Here is a 22,761-nt window from a genome sequence, read left to right as displayed (position 1 = left end):
TGCTGTAACAATTTGAGATTTGCAGAGGAATTGGGACTGTCAATCGCTCTAACGTGAAAACAGTGGACGAACGCAATTTCAGCTTGTGTTCAAAATTATTTTGCCGCGGCACTCTGCTTAGAGCGGACTACCTTTTTCTTTCAGTTGTGTAAGCGGATGATACAAAGCTAGCTGTTTTCCTGCCTTATTTTCGTCTGCAAACTATGCTTCTCAGAAGACAAACCACAGTATTCACCTTAGTCAGCTCCTGTACTCCTCACCTCAATGTGACTACAACGACTTCACTCTCTCCATGAAAGTTAATTATACTCCGTTCACCCCTTAACCTGAAACTAGAAGCTCCGCTTTCAGCACGAGATTTCCGCCCTCGCTAACGCAAGTGCGAACGCGCAGGCACGCACAACTGAGGCACTGCAGAAGTCAGCGAACCCGCATCGAAGACGGAGCTTCTAGCCACAACTTAAAGGAGCTGTGCAACAACTTCAGGGCTTTGCTTAAATAATTGTGGAAGTTGATGCCTGACACTTCTGCAGTGAACTCCAGAAAACAGATTTTGCCTGGATACCCTAGTTTTTACTTTAAAAAATGAAAAAGATCCAGGTTTTTGCCACCTCTCAACTCGTGCATCGTCTTCCGGGTCACGTGCACAGTGACGTCACTAGAGTAGGCGCGGAGTTCCGGAAAAGTTCTCTCTTTAGAGCCATCAGCGAGCAGCGAGAACTCATCCGCTCCCGACCGCGTGACCACCCGTCCTTGCCCGTCCGGCGCTGTCCCTCCCCCCTCCGGCTTCTGGCGGCTGTTCGCGGTTTTGTGGACCTAGGATAGATGGCGCCACTAAAACTCCGTATAATAAAAGTTTTGTCGATGATACCAGGGTGTTGACGCATTTATATATATGTTGGAACGACAAGATTTATAAAAAAAGTTACCTTTTATCGAGCAGGTATTCGCACAACTTGCTATCTTTCTTACAACGACCCAAGTGACGTCACGCCGCTTGTTTCTCATGGCCGCCGCTCGTGGCTGCAGGTCGGGAAATATTCCAAGTTTTGCCTCGCTATTACGCGGCGGAATTGCAACATTGCGATGAAAGGAGGTGTGTTTTCTACCATTTGTGACACAGTGAACAATATCAAAAGCAGAAAATGCCAATTCTTTCAACGTTAAAATCGTTGCACAGCTCCTTTAAGGGTGAACGGAGTCTAGGCCTCGCTCTCTTACGTCTACCGAAATGAGACCTGCAGAGACACGGACTAAAGACTCACGCTCGAGCTCAGGCGGTCCACCGTTCTCCCTGCCGTCCCTAGGGTCCTCCTCATCCTCGTGCCCTTCCTCGTGGGAAGCCAGCTGCAGCGGGGTGCGGGCAGACCCGCCCCCCAGACCCGCCACCCCCTGGGACCCGGCCCCCTGGCCCGACCCTTTCCGGCCGGCGCCCCGGGGCGTGCCAGGCGCCCCCTGGGCGGGCAGGTTGACGATGCGCGACAGCGTCTCGAGGGGCTTCAGGGCAGAGTTGACCGTGGCCGCCATGTGGGGCGACGACAGGTCCAGGCTGTGGGGGATGCGTGCCAGGTCCGTCACCAGGCCCCGCCGCAGCAGCACCCGCACCATGTTGTTCATGCTGGAGGGGACGAAGAAGCGGCCACATTGGGACACCGGATCGCTGCCAACCGAGGTTTGGCCCTTTAATCGACGTTATTACTGTCACTGACACAACGAGAATGGCAGGGCATCTCTTTCGAATGCCCAATTCCGAGCACCTGCAAGCTCAAGACCCACGAGATGGTGAAGTGTTACTAAAGGAACCTTATGCTGGAGGTGACACAACTAAAGGACCTCCCCGAAGTTCTTATACTGTCGGTAACTAAGGACTAATGCAGTTGTCCCTTCCAGAAGAGGTCTCTTCACTAAGCCCCACTCTAGATGACAAGGCTGTAATGCCGTATTCTTTGAATCACGCACCCACTGGATGACGAGGCTGCGATGCTGGACCCTCTTGCGTCACCTATTGGAAGCCAGCGTGGGACACGTATTGATTGAGAGTGCTGCGTCAGCATTTGGCTGGGATTCAGGCCCCCAATTGAACCCGAGCCCCAGCTGAACACTGACGCAGTACTCGTTTCCTATTTGTTCCCCATGCTAGCCCGATGGGTGACAAAAAAACCCAGCACTACAACCCTGTTTGCAGGTGAAGTGTTGCCTTTGCACTTCACCTGAAAAAGAAAAGCGATCATCACTGTTGTCAACCAGCTTCTGTCACGCCTTTGAAGATGGCAAACTGCTATAGAAATATTTTGGTCATCGTTCGCGATACGATTTTTATCAAACAGTTTTCCCAGAATCAACAGATTTGTGCTGCATTTCTGTAGGTGGCCAAAAGAGTGTCCTTGCACACCACCCCTAGTTTTAAGAAAATCCATGCATCTGTGTCCTTTGCGCAGAGCTACCGCACTCTGGCTTTTGCAAGAATTCCCGTTAGCAGACCAAGAATCCCAATGTGCCAGCACTGCCACACCTGCACGACAACTGGACACTGCTTCAGATACTCTCCGTCTCACGGCGTCCCCCAATCTCCACGGCTCCGAACCCCGCACAACCCACCTGGCATGCAGCTGTCGGAAGGAAGAGGTGGCCTGGGCAGGAGGGCACGACTCTATCATGGTGCCCACCAGACCCGTCAAAGCCTGGATGCGGGCATGCTTCTCTGTGCCTTCTGGCAGCGCCAGCGCTCGGTGCAGGGCCCCTTTGACCTGTGTGCGAGAAAAAAAAAAATGATGGCCATTGGGTCAGATGTTTTAAAGGCACGCTCACACGTACGGTGCAGCAATAATACGGCGCGAATTCGGCGTCCTTAGCAAAGATGCAACAATTGCTAAAATTGCTAAATTCACACGTCATCATCGGCACGAGTTGTGGGTGAGGCAACTTGTCAGCCGTGAAAAAGTTTTGACAGTGCGAAAGAATCTGCCGAACACTCGCCGTCAGCGTACGCTTGGAGTGGTATTCACACGAGGGAGTAGTCCCGGTGATTCCTTCATGCTTGCGAGATGCTGCGATGTTAGCTTCGTAACTGAGGGAGAGAGGGAGGGATGCTTTGGCAGTACAAACAGTCCCAGTTTGGCGGCGGATCGGTTTGTTCCCACACCGAGTGTGTTACATGGCTGGCACCTAACCAAAACCGGTTAGGTTATGGTTAGGTGCCTCACCGATTGGGCACCGGTCTGCTCTGCTCTGTGAAACGAGAGAGCAAGAGAGAGCACGAGAGTAAAGGAGACAGAAAAGCGGAGGAAAAAAAGAAAGCAGACTCCTTTGCTGCAACGGAATGCGGCAGTTTCGAGCGTTTTGCCCTCTTCTGCTGCAAGCTGCCACGTTTCAATTGTTTCCTTTTCACAAGCTCCATCTACTGCATCTCGCACTCCAACAGGCTCTGAGGAGGTCTCGTTTACACCGCAACCACAGAAGGTGGCACCCGCAAGAAGAAACCCCGAAAAATACTTGCCTGCTTAATTTGCTGGACACGGGACTGCTTCGCACCATCCAATCTCCACCCGTGTGCAAGGTGTTCCACACTAACACATCGCATTCTGCATTAGCACTGCCTCTGCCACGCCAGTAAAGGGGCGACTTTTTTTTGGCGATAGTCCACCGTTCAACACCTTTACGTCGAGCGCAGAGACTGCTAAATTCGCCTGCGGCGGTGCCAAGAGTGGAAACCGCTAAATTGGACCCAAAACACTGATTCCTCCACCCTCGTCGTCATGAACAACTAGATGCCGCCGACAGCCGCATTAATTTGGCACCACGCATGAATCGCTAAATTAATTTTAATTTTAATTTTGATTTAAACGCGTGAACCGGTCCTCACGGTAGAAGTTCAACAGCTAGGTGGTGAGGCCGTCCCGCGAACCGAAACTACGTGCACCGCATTTAGTTTTTGAAACTGCGAGCCGGGACAAAGGCCAAGCGTGGCCAAAGAAGCGTCCCTCACCTCATTGACCAGGGCGGTCTGGGTGTCCGGGGAGTGATTGGCAGAGGCCAGGGCGGCCACCAGCACCCTGGCCAGGGCGGGGCTGTCCTTGTCGCCGGCCTTCTGGCACTGGGGTAGCAGGTGGTCCAGTATGAAGCCCAGGGCACTCATCTCCTGAGGATGAGAAAGGGGCACTTTAAGAGCCATCCATTCCTACAGTCTGCCCACTGTACTTTTAGGGAATCACTTTTGCACTTTCACGCATAAAATGGGTTACGAATTCTACAGGCTCGGTCGTGCCGACCAGGAAGCGCAAAATGTCGTGTCCCTAGTTTTTGTCGGCACGATCAACTAGCACAAAGCACACTATGCGTGTGGTTTCGACAAGTTCTTTCAACAGTTTTATTATCTTTCCTTTTTCCTAGAGTCTAAATTTATTGCTTCACTTTTGCTATTTCATTTTTGTCTTATTTTATATTCCATCATTCGTTTTATCTTTTTATTATTTTTTTTACCCTAAAATGTCACCAAAGCACACAGATTAACGTTTCCCAAACTTGGGAATTCTGCAAATTATACGTCAAGCGCCCGATTTGACTGGACAAGCACCCATGTCTACATTAATCCAGTTTTCAGTGAAAGGGGGGTGAGGGCTGCCTTAGTATTTTACGGTATGCATTCTTATTTCTTTATTATTTTCCCCCGCTGCTCTTGCTGGCACATCTTAATTCATATAAGAATTGTTTATCCCTCCAGACCAGCTGCGCTAACACGTTACTAGCTAAGTGGCTATATCCAACTGCCACCATGCCGACCCAGGTCTGATCCCTGCCGTGGCTCCTACGTTGTAGACTTGACATAAAACCTGAGACACTCGTTCCAATGCTCGTTTGTGACAATTTTCTTATAAGGAAACGCCCCATGTAGGATATGTTTGGGAATTCTCTCCATCAGACACTTCTCCCTCACCTCCGGCACCAGCTCCGTCTGCCCCGCCGCATACACGTGGTCCGCCACCATCCGCGCACACGGCGCGTACGACCGCACCAGCTCCGCCAGGAGCCGACAAACGGCAGACTTGGGCAGCAGGGGCTGGCTCTTGTCCTCCTTGGGGCCCGGCGTGCCGCCCCGAGACCCGGTCGACCCCGGGCCGGACCTGTCCTTGGCGGCGGCGCCCCCGTCCTCGACCCCGGCAGGGTCCAGGGTGGGCACGGGGTCCTCGTCCTGGGCCAGCAGGTCGTTGGCGCTGCCCTCCCGCACCAGGTCGGCTCCGGGGACGCCCCCGTTGCCGCCTGCGCCGGCAGCGCCGTTGGCAGACGGGCTGGCACCCCCGGCGTCCGACAAGGACCCCGCCACGGCGTCCATGGCACCGGCTGCACGTTCGGAAGGCGCAGTCGAACGAAAGTCTTGGAAATGCGCCAACGCTCTTCGATGCTCGTATAATTTGCCATCGTTGCGGCGTCCTTGTCGTTTCTGCAAGTCCTTCCGAGCACAATTCTAAGGGTTTTCGCTTTCGTTCTCAGTTCCACTCTCATGCCCGATCCGTACTCGATCCACAACGAGCACCCCGGCGCGTTGTAACTGAAAGTCGCGTTCTTCGGACTCGCTGCAAACTTTCTGCGATCTAGCCACACGGTGTACAAGTTGGTTGGCTTGGAAGGTGAACAACCCAATTCTCCGGGGAGGTTCCCACCAACAGTTGTCGCCGTAAAATGCTGATCCACCTACCCTATAGGCGTACACCACAAACAAGCCGGTGTTTGCCCACACCCGGCCTGGGCACTGTGCATCTTGGTAAAAAATTGCAATACAGTCACCAACTGATTTTTCGGACTTCGCAGGGATTGGAAAAATGACGATATAATAGAACAGTCCAAAATATCAGCAAATTAAAAATCTTGCCTCTATTACGTCGAAGCAAGCTTAAAAAAGCCGTCAATAGTGCCTTGCTTCAGGTTACCCCTGCGAGCCTTGCTTCAAATTACGCCTCCACTTGTGTTTGGCCACTTTCTATCAGGTTGAAAATTCACTGCCTTCTTTTCTAGCGTTATGGTGTACTACTTTTGGAGCTTCTAAGCGACACTTTGCGGTGGCGTAAGAGATGGGGCCACGACATCCAAGCCGGCGTAGTCCGAAAGCACGATTCACCGAGACAAGACGAGAGGTGCAAGTCCACGACTGCAGAATGGTGAATGAACAAAGCAAAGTGGTGATAATAATAATGACACGCAGCTAGAGAAAAAAAAAAGCCGTAACACAGCGTCACTTAGCAGTAGGACTTGGCAGTACTCAAGCGGCACTGCCAAACCAAGCCAATCCCTGTGCAGAAAACATTGAATCTAAAATGGCGGCATCTCAATAATGTATCCCGCTGATCGCTTACAGAAATTTTGTCCAAAATATCGCAACTTTTCGACTTCAAGCTGTCTGAAACATTGGCCGTAAATATGCACTATTTCTATAGGGTAGGTCACTGTTACTCCTTTCCAAAATATTGAACAAGTCCGAATTATCGGCCGGCGACTATTTTTGGTTGTTCTGAAGTTGCACATTTGGGGTCAAATACAGTCTAAAGTCCACTTGAAGGTAGAACGGGGCATGGATCGGAACAAGCTCTTCGAAACCATTCAGGCCGCGGATCGCCGAGCCAGTCCGGCTGAAACCCGCCGGCGCTCCGGAGTCACTCACCGTCCTGCGGCGGCGGGGTGGGCGGGAGCGGGGTGGGCAGCACGTTGAGGAGGTCGCTCATCACCTGGGCCACCACTCCTCCCACCGGGGGAGGAGAGGACGGCGCCTTGGCCGCCACGTACTTCAGGATCTGGACTGCGTTGGCACTGGTGTAACGGCTGTCGTCCTCCTCTGCGAGAAACGGGGGGGCTCGAGATCGTGCGACAGCCAAGGAGGTAACAACTGAACTCCTCAAACATTAAAGCGTGTGGGACATGTGGTGTGGTGCTGATCGTGCGGAAGAGAAAAGACTTCCAACACGTGGAAGTTACTTCTTTTCCAGAGGCAACGCTGCGCACAGAAACCTCACGTTCGTGCGACGGAGCAGTCCTCGAGCTCGTGAGCGGCGAAGATAAGTGAGCGACGAGAGCAGTTTGGCTCGAAGCAATGCGTGGATATGTGGCTCGGCCAACCTATAACTAGACTCGAGCACGAGCAGTCTAAAGTCAGTGACAGCGTAACAATGCAGTACGAAGCCCGCCTCAGGCACAAGCTTTCTGTCCTCAACTCGCACACTAAGGGCCCTCCTATACTGCACAGCGAAAGTAAGCAAGACCAAGAAACTGGGACAAACCCATCTGCTGCGATTGATTGGCAGCGCGTCGCCGACCAATCACAGCAGACTGCGTTTATCGGATGCCTTGGTCCCGCCTGGTCCCGCCGTGTGGCATAGGGCCACAAGTCAAAGACCAACACACAGGAACGAGTGCATTCTGGAGGCAGACCTACTGAATTCTGGGCCCGTCACGGACTATAAAAACACCTTTCCAGAAGCAGCCCACTATTTGCGGGGTTACCGACTTTTGAGCTAAACTTGTTTTCGCCGCAAGCAGTCCCAACCCTCGCGCTTGCAATCCCGGAGGCAGACCGTACACAACAAAAAAAGGTCCCAACCAACCTCTCTTGGACATGGGCAGGAGCGATATGCGCAGCACGCTGGTGGCCACCTCCCGGAACAGGTCGGCGTCCCGGCACGCGGCGGGCCCCAGCACCCTGAGCACGTAGTGCAGCTCCTTGGAGCTCATGGGGCTGTTGCCGCCCGCCGTCATGGTGCGCGCCACCTTGTCCATGGCATGGGCCAGCGTGGGAGGCTCCTCCACCACGTGGCGCACCAGCAGCGAGGCCAACGAGGCGAAGCCCGAGAAGGCCGACGCCTGCGTCAGGCCCAGCAGCAGCCGGGGCCCTCCCAGGCTGGCAAAGGCCTGGGCCGCCTCGTGGCAGCGGGTCAGGCGAAGGGACAGGCGCAGCACGCCGTGAAGGGTGTCCGGCTCCACGGGGAGGCCCAGGAGGCCCACGCACGACCTGCGGGAGCGGACGGGTTGGAGACGTTGCGGGCGGGCTTGAAACGCGACAGAACCCAAAAGTCTGGGCTGCAGAACCTGCGGCCATGACTTTTCGTACCTCCATTACATTCCAACATCACAGAAACGTGCTGCCTGCCGCGATCCTGGAGGTGGGGCCATGGCAGAAATGAGCGTAGCATATGCCTGTTCTGCCGTAGGCCACTCTCCAGCTCGACAGTCCACCAGACGATGTGACGACAGGCGCATTCACTCGTACTAGTAGTTGCCAGAACTTCTACGTCCGACTGTCAGAATGGCAACGGTTGACTGTCACTGACTGCAACATGCGACACCCAACAGCGTGACACGACAACTCTTGCGACTTAATTTGTTGCCGTTTCGGGACCCCTTTCAATGTGCAGGCGGCATAGGACACTACACAGACGGTTAAACGAGTACCGAGAAGAGCAATGGTGGTGCCAGGAACACATTCCAACTGGCCTTTCTAGTGCCCCGCACGAGCCAGGCATCAAAGCACCCTCCAAACTGGCAACAAAAAAATGCTGCGAGAGCCACGGTGCGGAAGTACAGATCGCCGCAATCGCAGAGGCTGGTTACAAAAGCTCCGCCGAAGAACAGGAGCGGAAACGCGCATCACCGTCTTCACGGCATCCCAACACACAGACTGAGGGGCTTCCGCGGAGCTTCTGCAGAGCAGTCGACTACAGAACGTGGCAGCACGAAACGAGCGTCAGCCACACCCACCTCCCTCACCACGGCACCAACAGAGCCATAATATCGCAACGCCACCAGTTGCAAATCGAGGCGACAATGAACGCGCGAGAAATGCACCAACGAGACACTCATACCGGGCACCACAACGCAACACCAACTTCTCCGGGACAACCAACACAAAACACCAACCTGATGAGCGTCGAACACTGCTGCGGCGTCAGACCTCGCACCACCACAGGCACAACCGCCGTCGTCGTCGTTGCTGCCGCGCTCGCCGCCGAATCCGCAGACGGGGCAGCAGCCGCTGCAGCAGCCGACACGGAAGTCAAAGCCGGAGCCGACGCAGTAGACGCCACGGTTGCGACCCTAGCTGCAGCCGCCGCCGCGGCCGCTGCCACCGCCGCCACCATGGCGTTGGCCACCACCTCCTCGCTGGCGGCTACGGTGGACGCCGTCGCGTTGTTGACGCCGGTCGACGTGGCGGGTGGCGGCGGCGTGGAGCTCTTGCCATCCCAGGCGAGCATGACGGGGCGCCAGTTGCCGGTCTCCTCGTTGATCTGCACCATGGTGGAGAACTGGACCGTGTACTTGCGACGCCCCGCCGTGAAGTGGACGCTGGGCTCCACGGCGCAGTAGGCCTCGTCGATCGCCTTGTTGTTCTGCGGCTGGTACGTGCTCCAGCGGCCCGTGCGGTCGTCGAACCACTTCCACTGGCGCTTGGGCAGCTGGGCGTACACGTTCCGGGTCACGACAACTCGCCCAACACCAACGACGGGACGCCTAACTCCCAAAAACATTTCTTTAGACTGTATCACAACACGCAAAAGTGCATTAAGTAGCTTCTTGTAACCATACTACCATCCAGCATACGGGTTCTCAAGCTGGGTCCTTAAGACAACACTCCCATCGGCACAAAGATAAAAAGGACGCGAAAGAGAAGAGGCCTCACCTGAAGCAAAGGAGCCCGACGCTTGGATGCCACAGAGGCCTTTTCGTACAGGTCCACGAGGAGCACCAGCGAAACGAGCCACCTGCAGGGAACGGACAACGCGGGGTGTGGGTCGTCAACAACAAATCCTTGTACGCCCAAGTTCAACTACAACTTCAAAGAAACCACGAAGCAATTTTGCCCTCGTTAGCCTTCTTTAGGGTGGCACCCGAGATTCGGCATTAAAACTTTAATATCTAAGGCACGGGTTCTAAAGCTCCAGGTGTTCCCCGGAGTACCCTCTCCATGCTCCCAGGTTTTCTCAACCGTCCTTACCACAAGGTATGCGTTATTCTGGTTTTTAAGCACCGTTCCAGCAGACCCCAGCCATCCATAGACACATAGCTACGAGCCGGACGCTCCACTCCATGGCATACGTGCATTGTTGTTTACAAGGTCTGTAGTCTCCTGCATTGCTTTACTGCACCAATGCCGAGACCAGATGGGGATTCCTCGAGATAGAAAAGTTTGAGGATCCCCAACCTAAGGAGCGTTGGCCATAGCCCACACAGACAAGAGAAAGGGAGAGTGGTTTCTCACTTGGGGGTGGCCGGAGGCTCTTTGGGCGGCACCGGAAGCACCAGCACCCGCTGCGCGGCGTCCACCAGCTGCACCAGGGGGTCGACAAGGTCGTGCTCTTCCAGCAGGCTGGCACAAGGTAGCCGCATCTCCTGAAAGGGGGCAACGAAGAGGCACGCTCGTACCTGCAGACTCACACCCTCGCGGCCGTCTCCGCGTGGCCTCTGGTAAAGAGTGCTGCAGCAACCGCGCATTGCAGAAAGGACACGCACCTCGAAGAGCAGGGTGAAGAGGTGTATGCGGACGGCGGCCATGTTAGCCTCCGGCAGGTTGGACAGTTGGGAGGCCCGCTCCGCCTGGGGCACCTCCTCGCGCCCAGCCACCTCCAGCAAGGCAGTCACCGTCGTGCGCACCTGCAGGGAAAGGCGCGGGGCCGTCGGTGAAACCGGCCTCTCCTAAACGGTCGCCAGAGTTTCCTCCACATTTCTCGGTTTCCCCGACCACCATATTGAGATCACCCCCAACGTGCACGAAACCTCCGCACTCATTACAGTCACTCCTTTTTCCCCTCGTTCTTTTAACTTTTCCGTACACTTTTGTCCACGGCATCTCGGAGACATCGGTACTACCCGAAACTGTCCCACTTTCCTTCTCTCACTGCCCAGATCCTCCTCGCCCGTCTCGGGCACGCACCGAGATTTCCGCGACCATTTCCCCGAGACCGCCCCGCTTTCCCTCATATTCCGAGATTTAAATAGGCTCTCCCCCAAAAAAAAGCCCTGGGCGAGCTCTGGCTTCCCCCAGAATTTCCCTAGGTTTCCCCCACCTCCTGGAGCAGGCAGGCCAGCATCTGGTCCCTCCAGGCGCTGCCATTGCGCGCCACCACGGCCCCAAGCAGGTCGCAGACCCGGTACACCGTGTCCGGCAGGGAGTCCAGCAGACGCAGGCAGCCCGGCAGCATGTTCTCCGTGAAGGCATCCATCACCCCGGGGTCCGGGGGCTCTTCCTCCACCTGCCCCTTCTCTTCCTCCTCCTCTTCCACTGTCCGGCTCTGCAAGAGAGTGGATGCCCAAAGTCAACCCGCGCACGCAGTGAAGCGGCAACAAAAAAATATTTAGCAGTTCCGCGTAACTTCAAAGTACGTTCACAGCGACGTATCACGGGGGTCATGACGGCAAGCCTTCATTGGCTTCCTTCTCCCGAGCATGCACCTCATTGTTGTACTTGCAATGAACGGTGAGTCGCGTTGCAGCCAGCGCTCTTTTCAGCGTCTTGCAACAAGTGTGACGCAAGCACGCAGGGAGGGTGAGACGCACATGCCTGCCTGCCACTTTGCACCACCTCTCGTCGAGCTTGGCGCGTTTGCCGCTTGGGGCAGCTCGGGGAACCCCTAACGACAACATAACGCGCAGGACCGTCTTCTAGGCGGCATTGGATGGACGGATACGGCCGAATCCTGTTAATCAGGCGGCAGCTTGCATCTCCGCGCCCAAGTTTTTAATTTTGACAATTAACTCCAATTTAATTTATAAGTAATTAAGAATGACAAAGAATTTTCTATTGTGGCGTTGCGGCAACCGTGGCCATCTAGCGAGCATTACTTGAGACTCATACGCACATCTCTGTTCCAGAAGTGGCGTATATGAAGAGGATTTTCAGAGCTAGGGTGCCTTCGTGTGCACTTTGCTTAGGGTGACAACCTCTGACCTTTTTTCTTGTTAAACGCTAATGTTTCTTTTTGATGTGGAGCGCATGAAAGAGAGTTTCTCGGCACGAGCTCTTGGCATGCCCGGCGGTATTCTGACAGTGCTACGACAACGTTTCATTATCGGCCATATTTTGTTTTTAATTTTTCCCCAGCGTTTGTTGTTGTTGGCGTTGGATACTACAAAGAATGCATAACCCTAAACAGAAGGACATTGAGGCAGCTTAGTCAAAGCTGTGGCATAGCTCAGTGGCAACACGCCCGCAACGAACCCAGAATCGAATCCCGCAGGAGGCGGGTGATCTTTATCAAAGATTTGGCAATGTCGACGGTGGACAGCCCGCACCCTATTGCAACATCTAATACCGTATTTACTCGCATAATGAACGCACTCGCGTAATGAACGCACCCTTCAAGTCGGCTCTAAAAATTTTGACTTTTTTTTTCACTCGCGTAATAAACGCACCACCAACTTGGACGTCAAAATTTTGACCGCCTCCCCCCACGCGCGGAATGAACACACTTTTCTATCCTGGTGCAGCGAGGTCGCGAATGCATGGGCAGCGTGGGCGAACAAAAACGCCTTGCAAAAGGCGTTAAAAAAATTCGCAAAGATCCAACGAAAGCAAGAAAAAAAAACATGCAAGAGTAGCTTTTTCTTTTTTTTTTTTTTTTGCACAGCGCAGTTTGGTTATTGGAGGCGAAAAAAAAATACCCAAGGAACTAAAAAAAAATATTAAGTTTTCTTTTTTTTTTTTTTTTTTTTTGCACAGCTTAGTTTGGTTACGGGGTCGGGCGCCGCGCGCAAAGAAATAAGAAGTTACTTCGATTTTTCAGGATAAAAGGTCCCGTTCATTATGCGAGTAAATACGGACGCCAAAATTTTACTTTGCATAATGAACGCCCCCCTCAACTTTGCATTGATTTTTCGGAAAAAAGTGTGTTCATTCTGCGAGTAAATACGGTATGTTAACTACAGTCGCCGACCAATTTTTTGGACATGTTTGATTATTCGGATGTTTTCACCAAACCGTCACTCACCCCATGAAGTTAATGTATAACATTGACCGAAATTTCGGAGCTTATTGCTCGATTTTTCGGACATAATTTGCACGATTTCCTCAGTTTACAGTCATGAAACAGCCGCCGCAATAGCATTGCGAGCTTGGTCGCCGCCATTTTGGTTGTTTTGATTTTGCCCTGTAGCCTCGATACCACGTCCTAAGCAATAAACATGCTGGGTTGAAATTAGATTGGGGTTTCTCAGTTCCGCTATAGCCAACATGGCTGCCATCTGCACATACTTATAGATCTTCCAGTTCTCGTGGTCCGCGTTTTTCGAGTGTGACCGTGAGAAGAGCGGCCGTCTGCTGTTCTTGTGGTCTTTGAGCGTGAAGGTTTTCTGCGGCTTAGTATTGAAGCAAGCTTGGTGGACTAAACATTGTCTCCAAATAGTGCCAAATGGCACCTACTTTAACTTCGCTATTTGAGCCAACAAAGGCGCCGACAAAGCGAGGCACCATGATTAAACGGATCAACAAACAAGTGAAAAGTGAACTTTATAAAGCAGAAGTTGCACGAAAACTTAAAATTTACGTCAAGCAAGTGGAAAGTGGCCAATATGCCGCGGAATATGCGTGGAAATTTGGTATTTTGGCCGAAATCGATTTTTCAAACCACTTGATTATTCGGATAATTTCGGCATCCCTTCAGAGTCTGAAAAATCAGTCTGTGACTGTACCATAAAATTACAAGCAAGCGCCCCCGCCCATGCAAGAGCTCATGCAAGAGCACGAGTTTATGCTCTTGCACAAACTCGTGCTCGTGTCAAGGTGTTTCATCAAGTCGAGCTCCGAGTGTGCGCAGGCGGTCCTTCCGGGATCGCCATCTCTGGGCGTGTTTCTTCTTAGTCTCTTCGATAGCTCTCTGTAGGTTGTCCATCTGGTGTTGAAGGCGTCTCATGTCCTATTTGTATATCTTCAGTTCCTCGTCATGTTATGTGCCTACTTCAAACTTAGTTCCCAGCATCAATATCTTCACTATACCAGTCTTCAGTATGAAAGAGAAGAGGTTGTACTGTATATCCTTTTTAACCTAGCTCTCGTAATCCCCCCCCAAAAAAGAAACGCTTGTCTTACACAATCTGACGCATACAACGCACCTCAGAGCTCTTGGCAGCCCAAACAGACTCGTGCAAATGTCTGAAACGTGTTAGAGGGCGTCGACAAAGTCCAATCGGTCAGTGGAAAAGGAAGGCAAGGGAAACGAAGAAGGGAAGGAGAATCGGGGAAAAAAGGAAAACTGGAGGTCAAGAGGAAATCCACAAGACATAAGGGAAAAGAAAGGCATCCTCACCTGCCCGGCCACTATGTTCTCTCCCAGGGACATAGCGATGGCCCTCATCACTTGGTCCTCTTCAGACATCTCAAGATCTGACCCTGGCATGTCCTGCGGACGTAGCGCGCACAACATTAGCCGGACACATCCGGACGACCCGCTGCTCGACAAGGCCCTCACCTTAAATGCTACCCCGAGCAAAATGCAAGTGCAAAAGACTCCAGATTACGAGACAATGCTGCAACTTTTGATGTCCGAGCAACTCGAATGCTATGCAAACATTGCATCGGAAGCCACGCAACTAGTATACCCTCTGTGGCAATAAAGATGCTTATGCTTTTGTCCGTGTCAGATTTCAAGAAAAGAGACAGTAAAGGAACAAGTGGAAACTATTGACTTGAAAGGGGACGGAGTTGACGATGAGGGGAGATTGAAAAGACATGAAATTCAGAAGGTTCACATGCAAAACCACAGAAGACTACAATAAATGCCCAGACGAAATATTAATTAAGTGCACCAAAGAGGTGTCCGTTGCAATCGTGCCACATCAGACTGCAGCCACAACAGCTAGATTTGATTTTGCTCCCAAACTGGCACATCACCTCAGCCCCAAAAAAAGGAAATAATCAGTATGTCACTAGTTCATTTCCAAGATTTTTTTAATGCTAACTGGGGAAACATCCGAGTAGCGAAGACCTGCACCAATCACCATCTGCCCAGTAAAAATTTACTTCTACAAATTTTAAGTGGTGCTTATATTGAGTGACCAATGTTCACCATGACCTCCAAGCATGGCTAGTTTCTCTGTCCTGGACCTAGGCACCCTGCCCTTTTAGCTGTCTCCCCAATTTTTGGAAACACCAACTCTTGTCAACTTTGCTAACTTTGTGGACCCCAACTCCCCCTTTATACAGTAAAAGTTGGCCCAAAGAAAAGCCAAAAGTGCTTACAAGAGTCTCGAAGGACGAAGAAGCGGTGCATGCAAGCAACTCACCGCACGTGCCGGAGTCCCGACCGCAGCCGTCAGAGGGGAGGAGCTGGCGAGTGGAGCGGCCGGCACCAGGGGGGTTGGGTGACTCAGCAAATAGTCTGTCGCTTGTTCTAAGGAAGCAGAGTGGGCAAGAGCTTCTGTGGCCAACTCCCTGCAGAAGCCCATGTCCATCAGCTGCAAAGAGCCGGAAAGGACGCAATGATTCGAGACATGCCCTTGTCACCGACGAACCGTCCCATTACAGCTAAATAAAAGACTAAGCATTTTTTGCTCGGTAAAGGTATGCTATGCATTGCCAAGTGCCCATACTCTGCCAAAAGGTAGCAGCAGAAGCATGGATAACGCACTTGTTTCGAAACCGATTACACTGAAAGAGGAGCATGTCTGATGGTAGAGGCATGCCTGTTTTCAGCTACATGTTTCAGATGGCGCAACAGGATGAAACGGACTGCCCTCGTGCCTGCTCATTACCACTTGTCGTCGACAACGGGGACATTGGAGCGACGCAGCAGACTACAGATGCAACCCAACTGCTTGTGCTGCCTGACAGTGACTTCTTGCAGAGCCTAATCAGTTTCCAACTTTTTATCCTTTCAATCAGATAACCCTTCTGGCTATGTCTGAACTTAACACAATGTGTAGCTTACTTTCCAAATGCGAGAAGTACCATTCGTTTTTCTTGCCCGACAACCCGAAGGTGCTATGGGCCTGTCCCACAATGCGGGATTTGCACTCACTTGCTGCAGGTGGTCCTGATTGATGTCCTCGTGCGAGGCCGGCACCAGTGTTGCCCTCGAACCCCTAGAGCTCCCGTGGAGCAGGGTACCCTCGGTGGCCCCCGTAGATGTAGAGCCAACAGCTCCGGACGATGTCGAAGCGGCCGCCGCCGCAACTTCCTCTTCCTTGGCCAGTTTTTCCTAGCGATGCGAAATGTCCGATCAAAAGAGACGCCTCAAAACATGCACGTCACAAGAACCGCTCCCTATACTATACTACCCTAATATCCTAATCATCACCCACCCCACTTTTTGGGCTAATATCGATTTCCAAGAAAAACACGGTGTCATCGCCCACCCGTACAAATACCACAAAGCGGACTCCGCGACCCGCGAACATTCATCCTACCCGAAAGACGCGGCCACGGACCTTACAGTTGGAGGATATCCGGGACAAAGTAGAACAAAGGAGGGAAAGACACTCCTCTTTGTTTACGCATTACGCATAGGTAGTGCTGAGTACGGGTTACGTTTCGACTTCATTATTACTGCTTTATGGTCGGTGAAATGCAGAGCCAGTGGTTCTTCTAGCGGATCAGCTTGGATCCACTAGAAGCTGTGGGAACACATCTCCACCGCTTAAGTCAACGGTCCATGTCAGAAAGAGAATTTGTGGTATGGAACGTGGTTATATACGCATTTGAGCAATTGACCGCACCGCCCTCTCGTCTATAAACGTTGAGCAAATGCATGCAAAGTTTAACGGGATTATATACGCAATTGACCGCAGCGCCCTCTCCTGTATAGACGTTGAGCGGCTCCATGCAACTTTTCATCCATGACATCCCCAGCTCTTAAGTTACTACCACATCTCAGAGCCCCCTAATCGTCCCGCAGTCGTGGCCAAGTGGTTAAGGCGATGGACTAGAAATCAATTGAGGTCTCCCCGCACAGGTTCGAATCCTGTCGACCGCGCTAACATTTTTTTTTTTTTTTCCTACACTAGCACGTGAGCTCACGATCACGAGCACAAGCACAAGCAAGATCGATGTGAGCACGGACGCCGGACGGACAAAACTAGACCCTAAGAAGCTTCGCCCCTAAAAAGAGGCTTTTTTTTTTCTCTTTTTTTTTTATGAGTTTTAGATGGCAGAGGGGTGGGCAATGACTCGGGATATTACAATATAATGTATTGCGCTAAAAAAATTTTTTTTTGGGAAAGCTTCATTCTGCAACATCCAAGTTCCATCCACACACTTGACAATGCCCTCATCATTTGGCATCCAACATCGCCAGTTCGACTGGACCGAGACAAGTAATGCGCAAAAACAACAAACGTGCACATCAAGTATAGGGAACTGCTTCAAACAATCCTCCTACTCCCTAACTTCCCAAACAGGCAAAATTGAGCAATTAAAATGTGCGCCCTCTACCTCAAACGACCGAGATTTCAGTCGCAGATTAATGATTCCCGGGTGGTCCAAATCCGTGCCCTTCGCAGGTTCGACCCGTGCCACCAACACCCGAAGTTCCCTCTTTGCCCAGAGGACAGCGCTGCCCATCCCGAAACTGCCTACCACACAAGGCACACCCCTCCCATATATAAAAAAAAAAAAAAAATAAAGCCAGAGCCAAATTTTTCTGAATTACTAAAAGAGTCCAAGGACCGGATGCGACAGCAGCGTCAGCAGTTGGCTGGTACTCTTGTCCCAGCCGAATGTGCCTTGAGCACGCTCAAGACTCATCCGCAGACAATTTTATCACCGTGTCTGCATCAAGCACCGCATCACTTGTACGGTGTATGAGCAGCGCGGCCACGGCCTGAGGCTTCCCAACTAAGAAGAAGACGTTCCCAGAACCCTGCCCAGCACCTCACCTTGATGAGCGCCTCTCCCCTGAGCAGGTGGCAGAGGATGGCCAGCATCGACTCTGACATGCGGTCCCCGTACACCTTTAGGGGCCGGCGGTCCCACAGCTGCATGATGGCGTCGAAGGCCCGCTTGTGCGTGTGGATCAGGTAAAGCACGGGGTTGAACGTGGGACCCGACGGGGCAGCGGCCGAGGCGGCGGCCTGGGCGGCTGCCTGGGCGGCTGCAGTGGCTGCGGCGGCCGCGCTGGGCTTGGAGGGCAGGGTGTGGGGCGACTCGAGGACCATCTTGGGGTTGACCATTTTCTCGAGGAGCATGAGCCAGGCGTCCAGGAACTCCCCCGTGCCCTCTGGCAGTTCGGGGCTCTCCAGGCCCTCCCCGACGGGCACCTTGCCCCCGCAGCTCAGGGCCCAGCGGAAGGTCCTGCGAAAGCGGTGAGAGGGTCTAGACTTCCGCCAAATTTTCGCCCCTGAGCAACTCTCTTCCCTAGACACCACTCTTTGATGGGGAACTGTTTTCCCTGGGCAACTCTTTTCCTGAAGTATTTCCTGCGACAACGGGGTCATCACTTTCCCCAAATTTTGTCCCTGAGCAACTCTCCCTTAGACACCACTATTTGAAGACAACTGGTTTCTCTGAGCAACTCTTTTCCTGAAGTATTACCCCTAGGCACGACACTCTTCCCTGGAGAACCATTTTCCCCGGGAAACTTTTCGAACCAACGGTTCCCCTGACTTCGTGGGTTCCCCAAGCTAAGTGTTCTTGTTTGCTCTGAGCTGACCATCAATGCATAACTATAAGCCACCCTAGTTTGTGCACTGTTGTTTACAAGGACTGGAGGCTTTTGCACCGCTTTATTGCACCAACGACGAGACTGGGTCCCCTGACCACCTTCGAGGCATAGGGCTCCCTGAAATCAATGAGCTTGAGGAACCTTGCCCGAGCAATTATTTTCTCCAAGTAACCTTTTTCATGACAAATTCTTTTCCCTCTGTGAACATAAGATGGGAGAACAGACGTCACAATCAGTGGACTATTTAACTTAAATCCGTTAACTTTCTAATTGACAATATCACAAACTTAAATTTGTTAACTTTCTAATTGACAATATCAATGGTCACGTATTTGCAGTACTGATGACAATTACTATTAGAGGCCAGACCAATTTAAAGAATTCAAGAAAAGGCAGCTGGCACGTTTTTCCCGCCAGATTTTAAAACCCAGCAGAAAATGCGCCACAAGCCCCATTCACAATCACGCGTTTCCCTCGTTAACCCTCCCAACACTCTGCCCGGGTAAAAGCACCTTTGGAAGGTGGCCACGTCCAATCTTTGCAATGTGTACCTACCTTGTCAATGGGCACTACAGCATGGACGGATGGATGCATGGTGGTTGTTCCCCTTGAATGGGGCACCAACTTGCGCCATCTAGCCAAATCCACTTTTTCTTTATCTCCAGATTACGTAATGTTTAATTCAATTTAATCACATTTAACCCTTCTCCATCCCTCGATTTTAGCCACCGTTGCCCCAACCTTCTCTGCAGTGCCTGGTCAAAGTCCGGAAAGGGATGCCCTCTGGGGAGACTCACTCGAAGAAGGCGTCCTGGCCGCCCGACGACAGGAACTTGTGCAGCATCAGGTGGTAAGGGTACTTGCGCTCATCAAACAGCATCGGAGAGGTGAACCCCACCGAGCAGATGTAGAAGGTCAGCCTGGGCACGTCCGGACAACACCTCGGCATCAATCCAAATGCTTTCCCAAAAGACGAAGTCGTCAAACACGCACTAAGAAACCCCGAGGACTAAATCCAAGTTGTTGCGCAGGCATAAGGAGCAGCAACGTACGTGTTAAAACGGGCCCCTACAACGTTTGTGGTCATGCTTACCGTGCGCAAATTCAAGCTTATTTTATTACTACAGACTGAAGACACCTTATGCGGCTTATGCGAACAATGCCGATAAACATCCGGCGGTGTTTATCGGCATTTGTAAAATCGGTTGCAACCGAGAAACACCGATGAAGGTCTGTCGGTGTCAGAATAACGAAATCGGTTAAAACCGAAAAGCACAAATCTTTGGAAATTCTTGTTCTAGCTCGGACCGGTTTTGTAGAAACCCTCCCCACTAGACTGGAACTCTCACGGCTTTTGTGAAGTTCCTTCACCAATAATCTTTGTTTATCGCATCCATCCAAAACATAACCGAAATATACAAATATTTAAAAAAACTGGAACAAAAAACATTCACCAATTTCTCTTACAAATAAACATCAGAAAATCTACTGCCTACTTACCATAAAATACCATGGAAGCGCCCACTTTCTTCAAGCACCCACTATTAACATTTTCCAAACTTGGGAATTCTGCAAATCGTACGTTAAGCACCCCATTTGACCAGACAAGCGCCCATGTCTAGATTATCCCAGTTTTCAGTGAAAGTTGGGTGGGCGTTCCTCCAGTATTTTACGGTATACTACACATGTGCACCCTACCTGACCAAAGGCTTTCTCCTTGGTAGCCAGCTTTGTTATCTACCAAACAAAATCGGTTCACCCGTTTCAACTTCAAGAAAAAGTGCCCGTTGCCAGTACTACGCAAAACAAGCTTGGACCACCACCAAACTCCTGCCAATAAGGAATGATTCTAGACACAACGTCACAAGTCACTGCGATGCAACTAGAACAAGGATCAAAGGTCAAGTACAACATCACGTCTCGCTGAGCCAGGAAAATGAATTCTTTGTTTAAAACAAAGACACTCAAGACCGCTTACGTGTAGGGATGCGAAAGCATTCCTACAAGTAGCGCGCCACGTCTTCCTTTTTCACGCGGCGCTCCAGCCGTGACATCACACGCCCCCACTGCGCAGGCGCAGCGAACCCCGCCGGCTTCACGACGGCTTCCATGACAAATCATCTGCGTTGCTGTGCTTTTCTTTGTGATTTATTTCTGATGCGCATCCGCGTTTTAAAGTCAAAGTTTGGGCCTTAAAAAAAAAAAAGAAAAAATCAAATTATTTGCAAGGTTTGCTTTGTTTGGAAGCTGGACCCACCTGAACTTGGGAAGTGGGGAGGTGAGGGGTGGCTCCCAGGAGAGGCCACTGGCGAGGAGGCGGGTCAGGGCAGAGGCTACGGCCCTCGCAGATGGGGAGGGCGCCGTGGGAGACGGAGGAACCTGCTGACCCCGGCGCTGACGCATAGGTGATCCCACGCACAGCTGCAGAGAGAGAAGGAGAGTGTGAGGGAAGACACAGAACACAGACCATCAGATGAAACTCAAATCACAACCAGGCACAGGCCCATCGAGCGAAACCAAGGTTTGTAGAGAAGCAACAGCTATAAGGGTGCAAAGTTTCGACACTGAGAGTATAATGAGACAGCTCGCGATTTGACTTTATTCGCAACATACCTGTATAGTTCAAAGTTCAATTAGTTGGAATGTAAAAAGGTAGAAATATTTGAAAATTAGAATACAAATAGAATAACTTGCGATTTGATTTCATTTGCAGTGACTGCACACACACCGTTCAAAGTTTTCCGGCAGTTTAGTTCTACAGTCAAATGCCTCCGGCAAATTTTTTCGTAGTATGTGGTAGTTGAGCATGAAAAATCAATCGTGCGAAGCCGAGTTTATATTTGCACGACATTCGAGGGGTTTTAGGAAAAAGTATGTAGCACTGAATAATAATAATAGACAATATAGTATGAGTGACATCAGAAACAAGGTTTGACATGTTGACTATTGACAATCAAAAAAACTTTCAGCCTTTCCACTCTGGTGAAGAAGGAAGACCAGCAAAGCTGTGCTATGGTGGGACGACCTCAAGGTCGACTTTTTGAACGACCTCAAGGTCGACTTCTCGGCCGACCTCAAGGACGACGACTAGAGGACGACGCCTAGGACGACCTCAGGGACGACGTCTAGGACAACCTCAGGGACGACATCTACGACGACGTCTAGGACGACCTCAGGGACGACGTCTAGGACGACCTCAGGGACAATTTCAAGGACAACCTCGAGGACCTCGACAGAGTGTCTAGCAAATTATTATATTGAAATTCCCTGACTTTTCCAGGTTTTCCATGACAATTTCAGGTGAAATTCCCTGACCGCTGTAGAGGCGGTTAAATATATAACACCATTACAACACAAGGCGTTGAGCACTGTGAGCATCATTTTGCACAGGCTTAATCCAACCTGCATATTGGGTTCGCCCAGTCCGGATTAAACGAGCACTTTTTGGCCGCCAACATCATGAGTGAAGAGGCCACTTCCGAAAACACGACGCCCAACCACACAAGTCAATAACCGAATGGCAGCATAGCCCATAGCCATGGCCGCCAGATGTACACTTTCTGATACTTTCGGCTTAATGCTTGGATTGGATTGGGGTCTGCGGCTTTAAGCTCTAACTAGATCAAGCCTAGTGTCGTGCCCTCAATCGAATCCAATCCAAGGCTTAAACTGGATTTGTCGGCTGTTCCCTTTGCATAGAGCAGCACACTCTACATCGGGTGAGCAGAGCCCGCGCTCCACTCGAAGCAGAATTTATTGCCTATTTTTCTAACCCCCAAATCATCAAGTCTTTGCTCAGGGCACTCCAGCTCATTTTCCCAGACTGGGCTCGCATTTTGACAATATCCCTGACAATTCCCCGATTTTTCCCGGCAATTAAAATTCCCCTGACAATTCCCGGTTTTCCCGGTCGCTAGACACCCCGCTCGAGGACGACCTCGGAGACGACTTCTAAGACGACCTCAAGGACGTCGTCCTTGAGGAGAGGACGACTTCTAGGACAACGCCTAGAGAAGCTCAGCCTTTCCACTCTGGTGAAAACTAGAGTGGAAAGGCTGGAAAGGTTGCCGCCGTCGCTTATAGATGGCGGTAGCTGTCAGAGTTCTGTGTCGACATTTATTTGGTGACGGACACG

General features: G+C 51.5%; 1 protein-coding gene across 1 annotated transcript in view; it reads right to left on the bottom strand.

The window, feature by feature from the left end:
- The window catches only part of LOC8025915 (E3 ubiquitin-protein ligase HUWE1), a 105,402-nt gene that overhangs the window by 41,636 nt on the left and 41,005 nt on the right, over positions 1-22,761 (bottom strand). Inside the window, exons 29-45 of the mRNA XM_042286921.1 lie at positions 20,884-21,047; positions 19,424-19,546; positions 17,842-18,256; positions 15,987-16,166; positions 15,253-15,423; positions 14,277-14,369; positions 11,043-11,267; positions 10,489-10,629; positions 10,238-10,368; positions 9,659-9,740; positions 8,899-9,434; positions 7,590-7,993; positions 6,653-6,823; positions 4,934-5,337; positions 3,986-4,138; positions 2,599-2,747; positions 1,266-1,618 (exon numbers count right to left, since the gene is read on the bottom strand). Of these exons, the coding sequence (XP_042142855.1) occupies positions 1,266-1,618; positions 2,599-2,747; positions 3,986-4,138; positions 4,934-5,337; positions 6,653-6,823; positions 7,590-7,993; positions 8,899-9,434; positions 9,659-9,740; positions 10,238-10,368; positions 10,489-10,629; positions 11,043-11,267; positions 14,277-14,369; positions 15,253-15,423; positions 15,987-16,166; positions 17,842-18,256; positions 19,424-19,546; positions 20,884-21,047 (3,895 nt within the window). The remainder of the gene's footprint in view (positions 1-1,265; positions 1,619-2,598; positions 2,748-3,985; positions 4,139-4,933; positions 5,338-6,652; positions 6,824-7,589; positions 7,994-8,898; positions 9,435-9,658; positions 9,741-10,237; positions 10,369-10,488; positions 10,630-11,042; positions 11,268-14,276; positions 14,370-15,252; positions 15,424-15,986; positions 16,167-17,841; positions 18,257-19,423; positions 19,547-20,883; positions 21,048-22,761) is intronic.

Source organism: Ixodes scapularis, unplaced genomic scaffold (assembly GCF_016920785.2).
Source record: "Ixodes scapularis isolate PalLabHiFi unplaced genomic scaffold, ASM1692078v2 PGA_scaffold8__174_contigs__length_109621045, whole genome shotgun sequence".
In the NCBI taxonomy this organism is placed as follows: domain Eukaryota; kingdom Metazoa; phylum Arthropoda; class Arachnida; order Ixodida; family Ixodidae; genus Ixodes; species Ixodes scapularis.
This window is presented reverse-complemented; position numbering and strand designations above follow the sequence as displayed.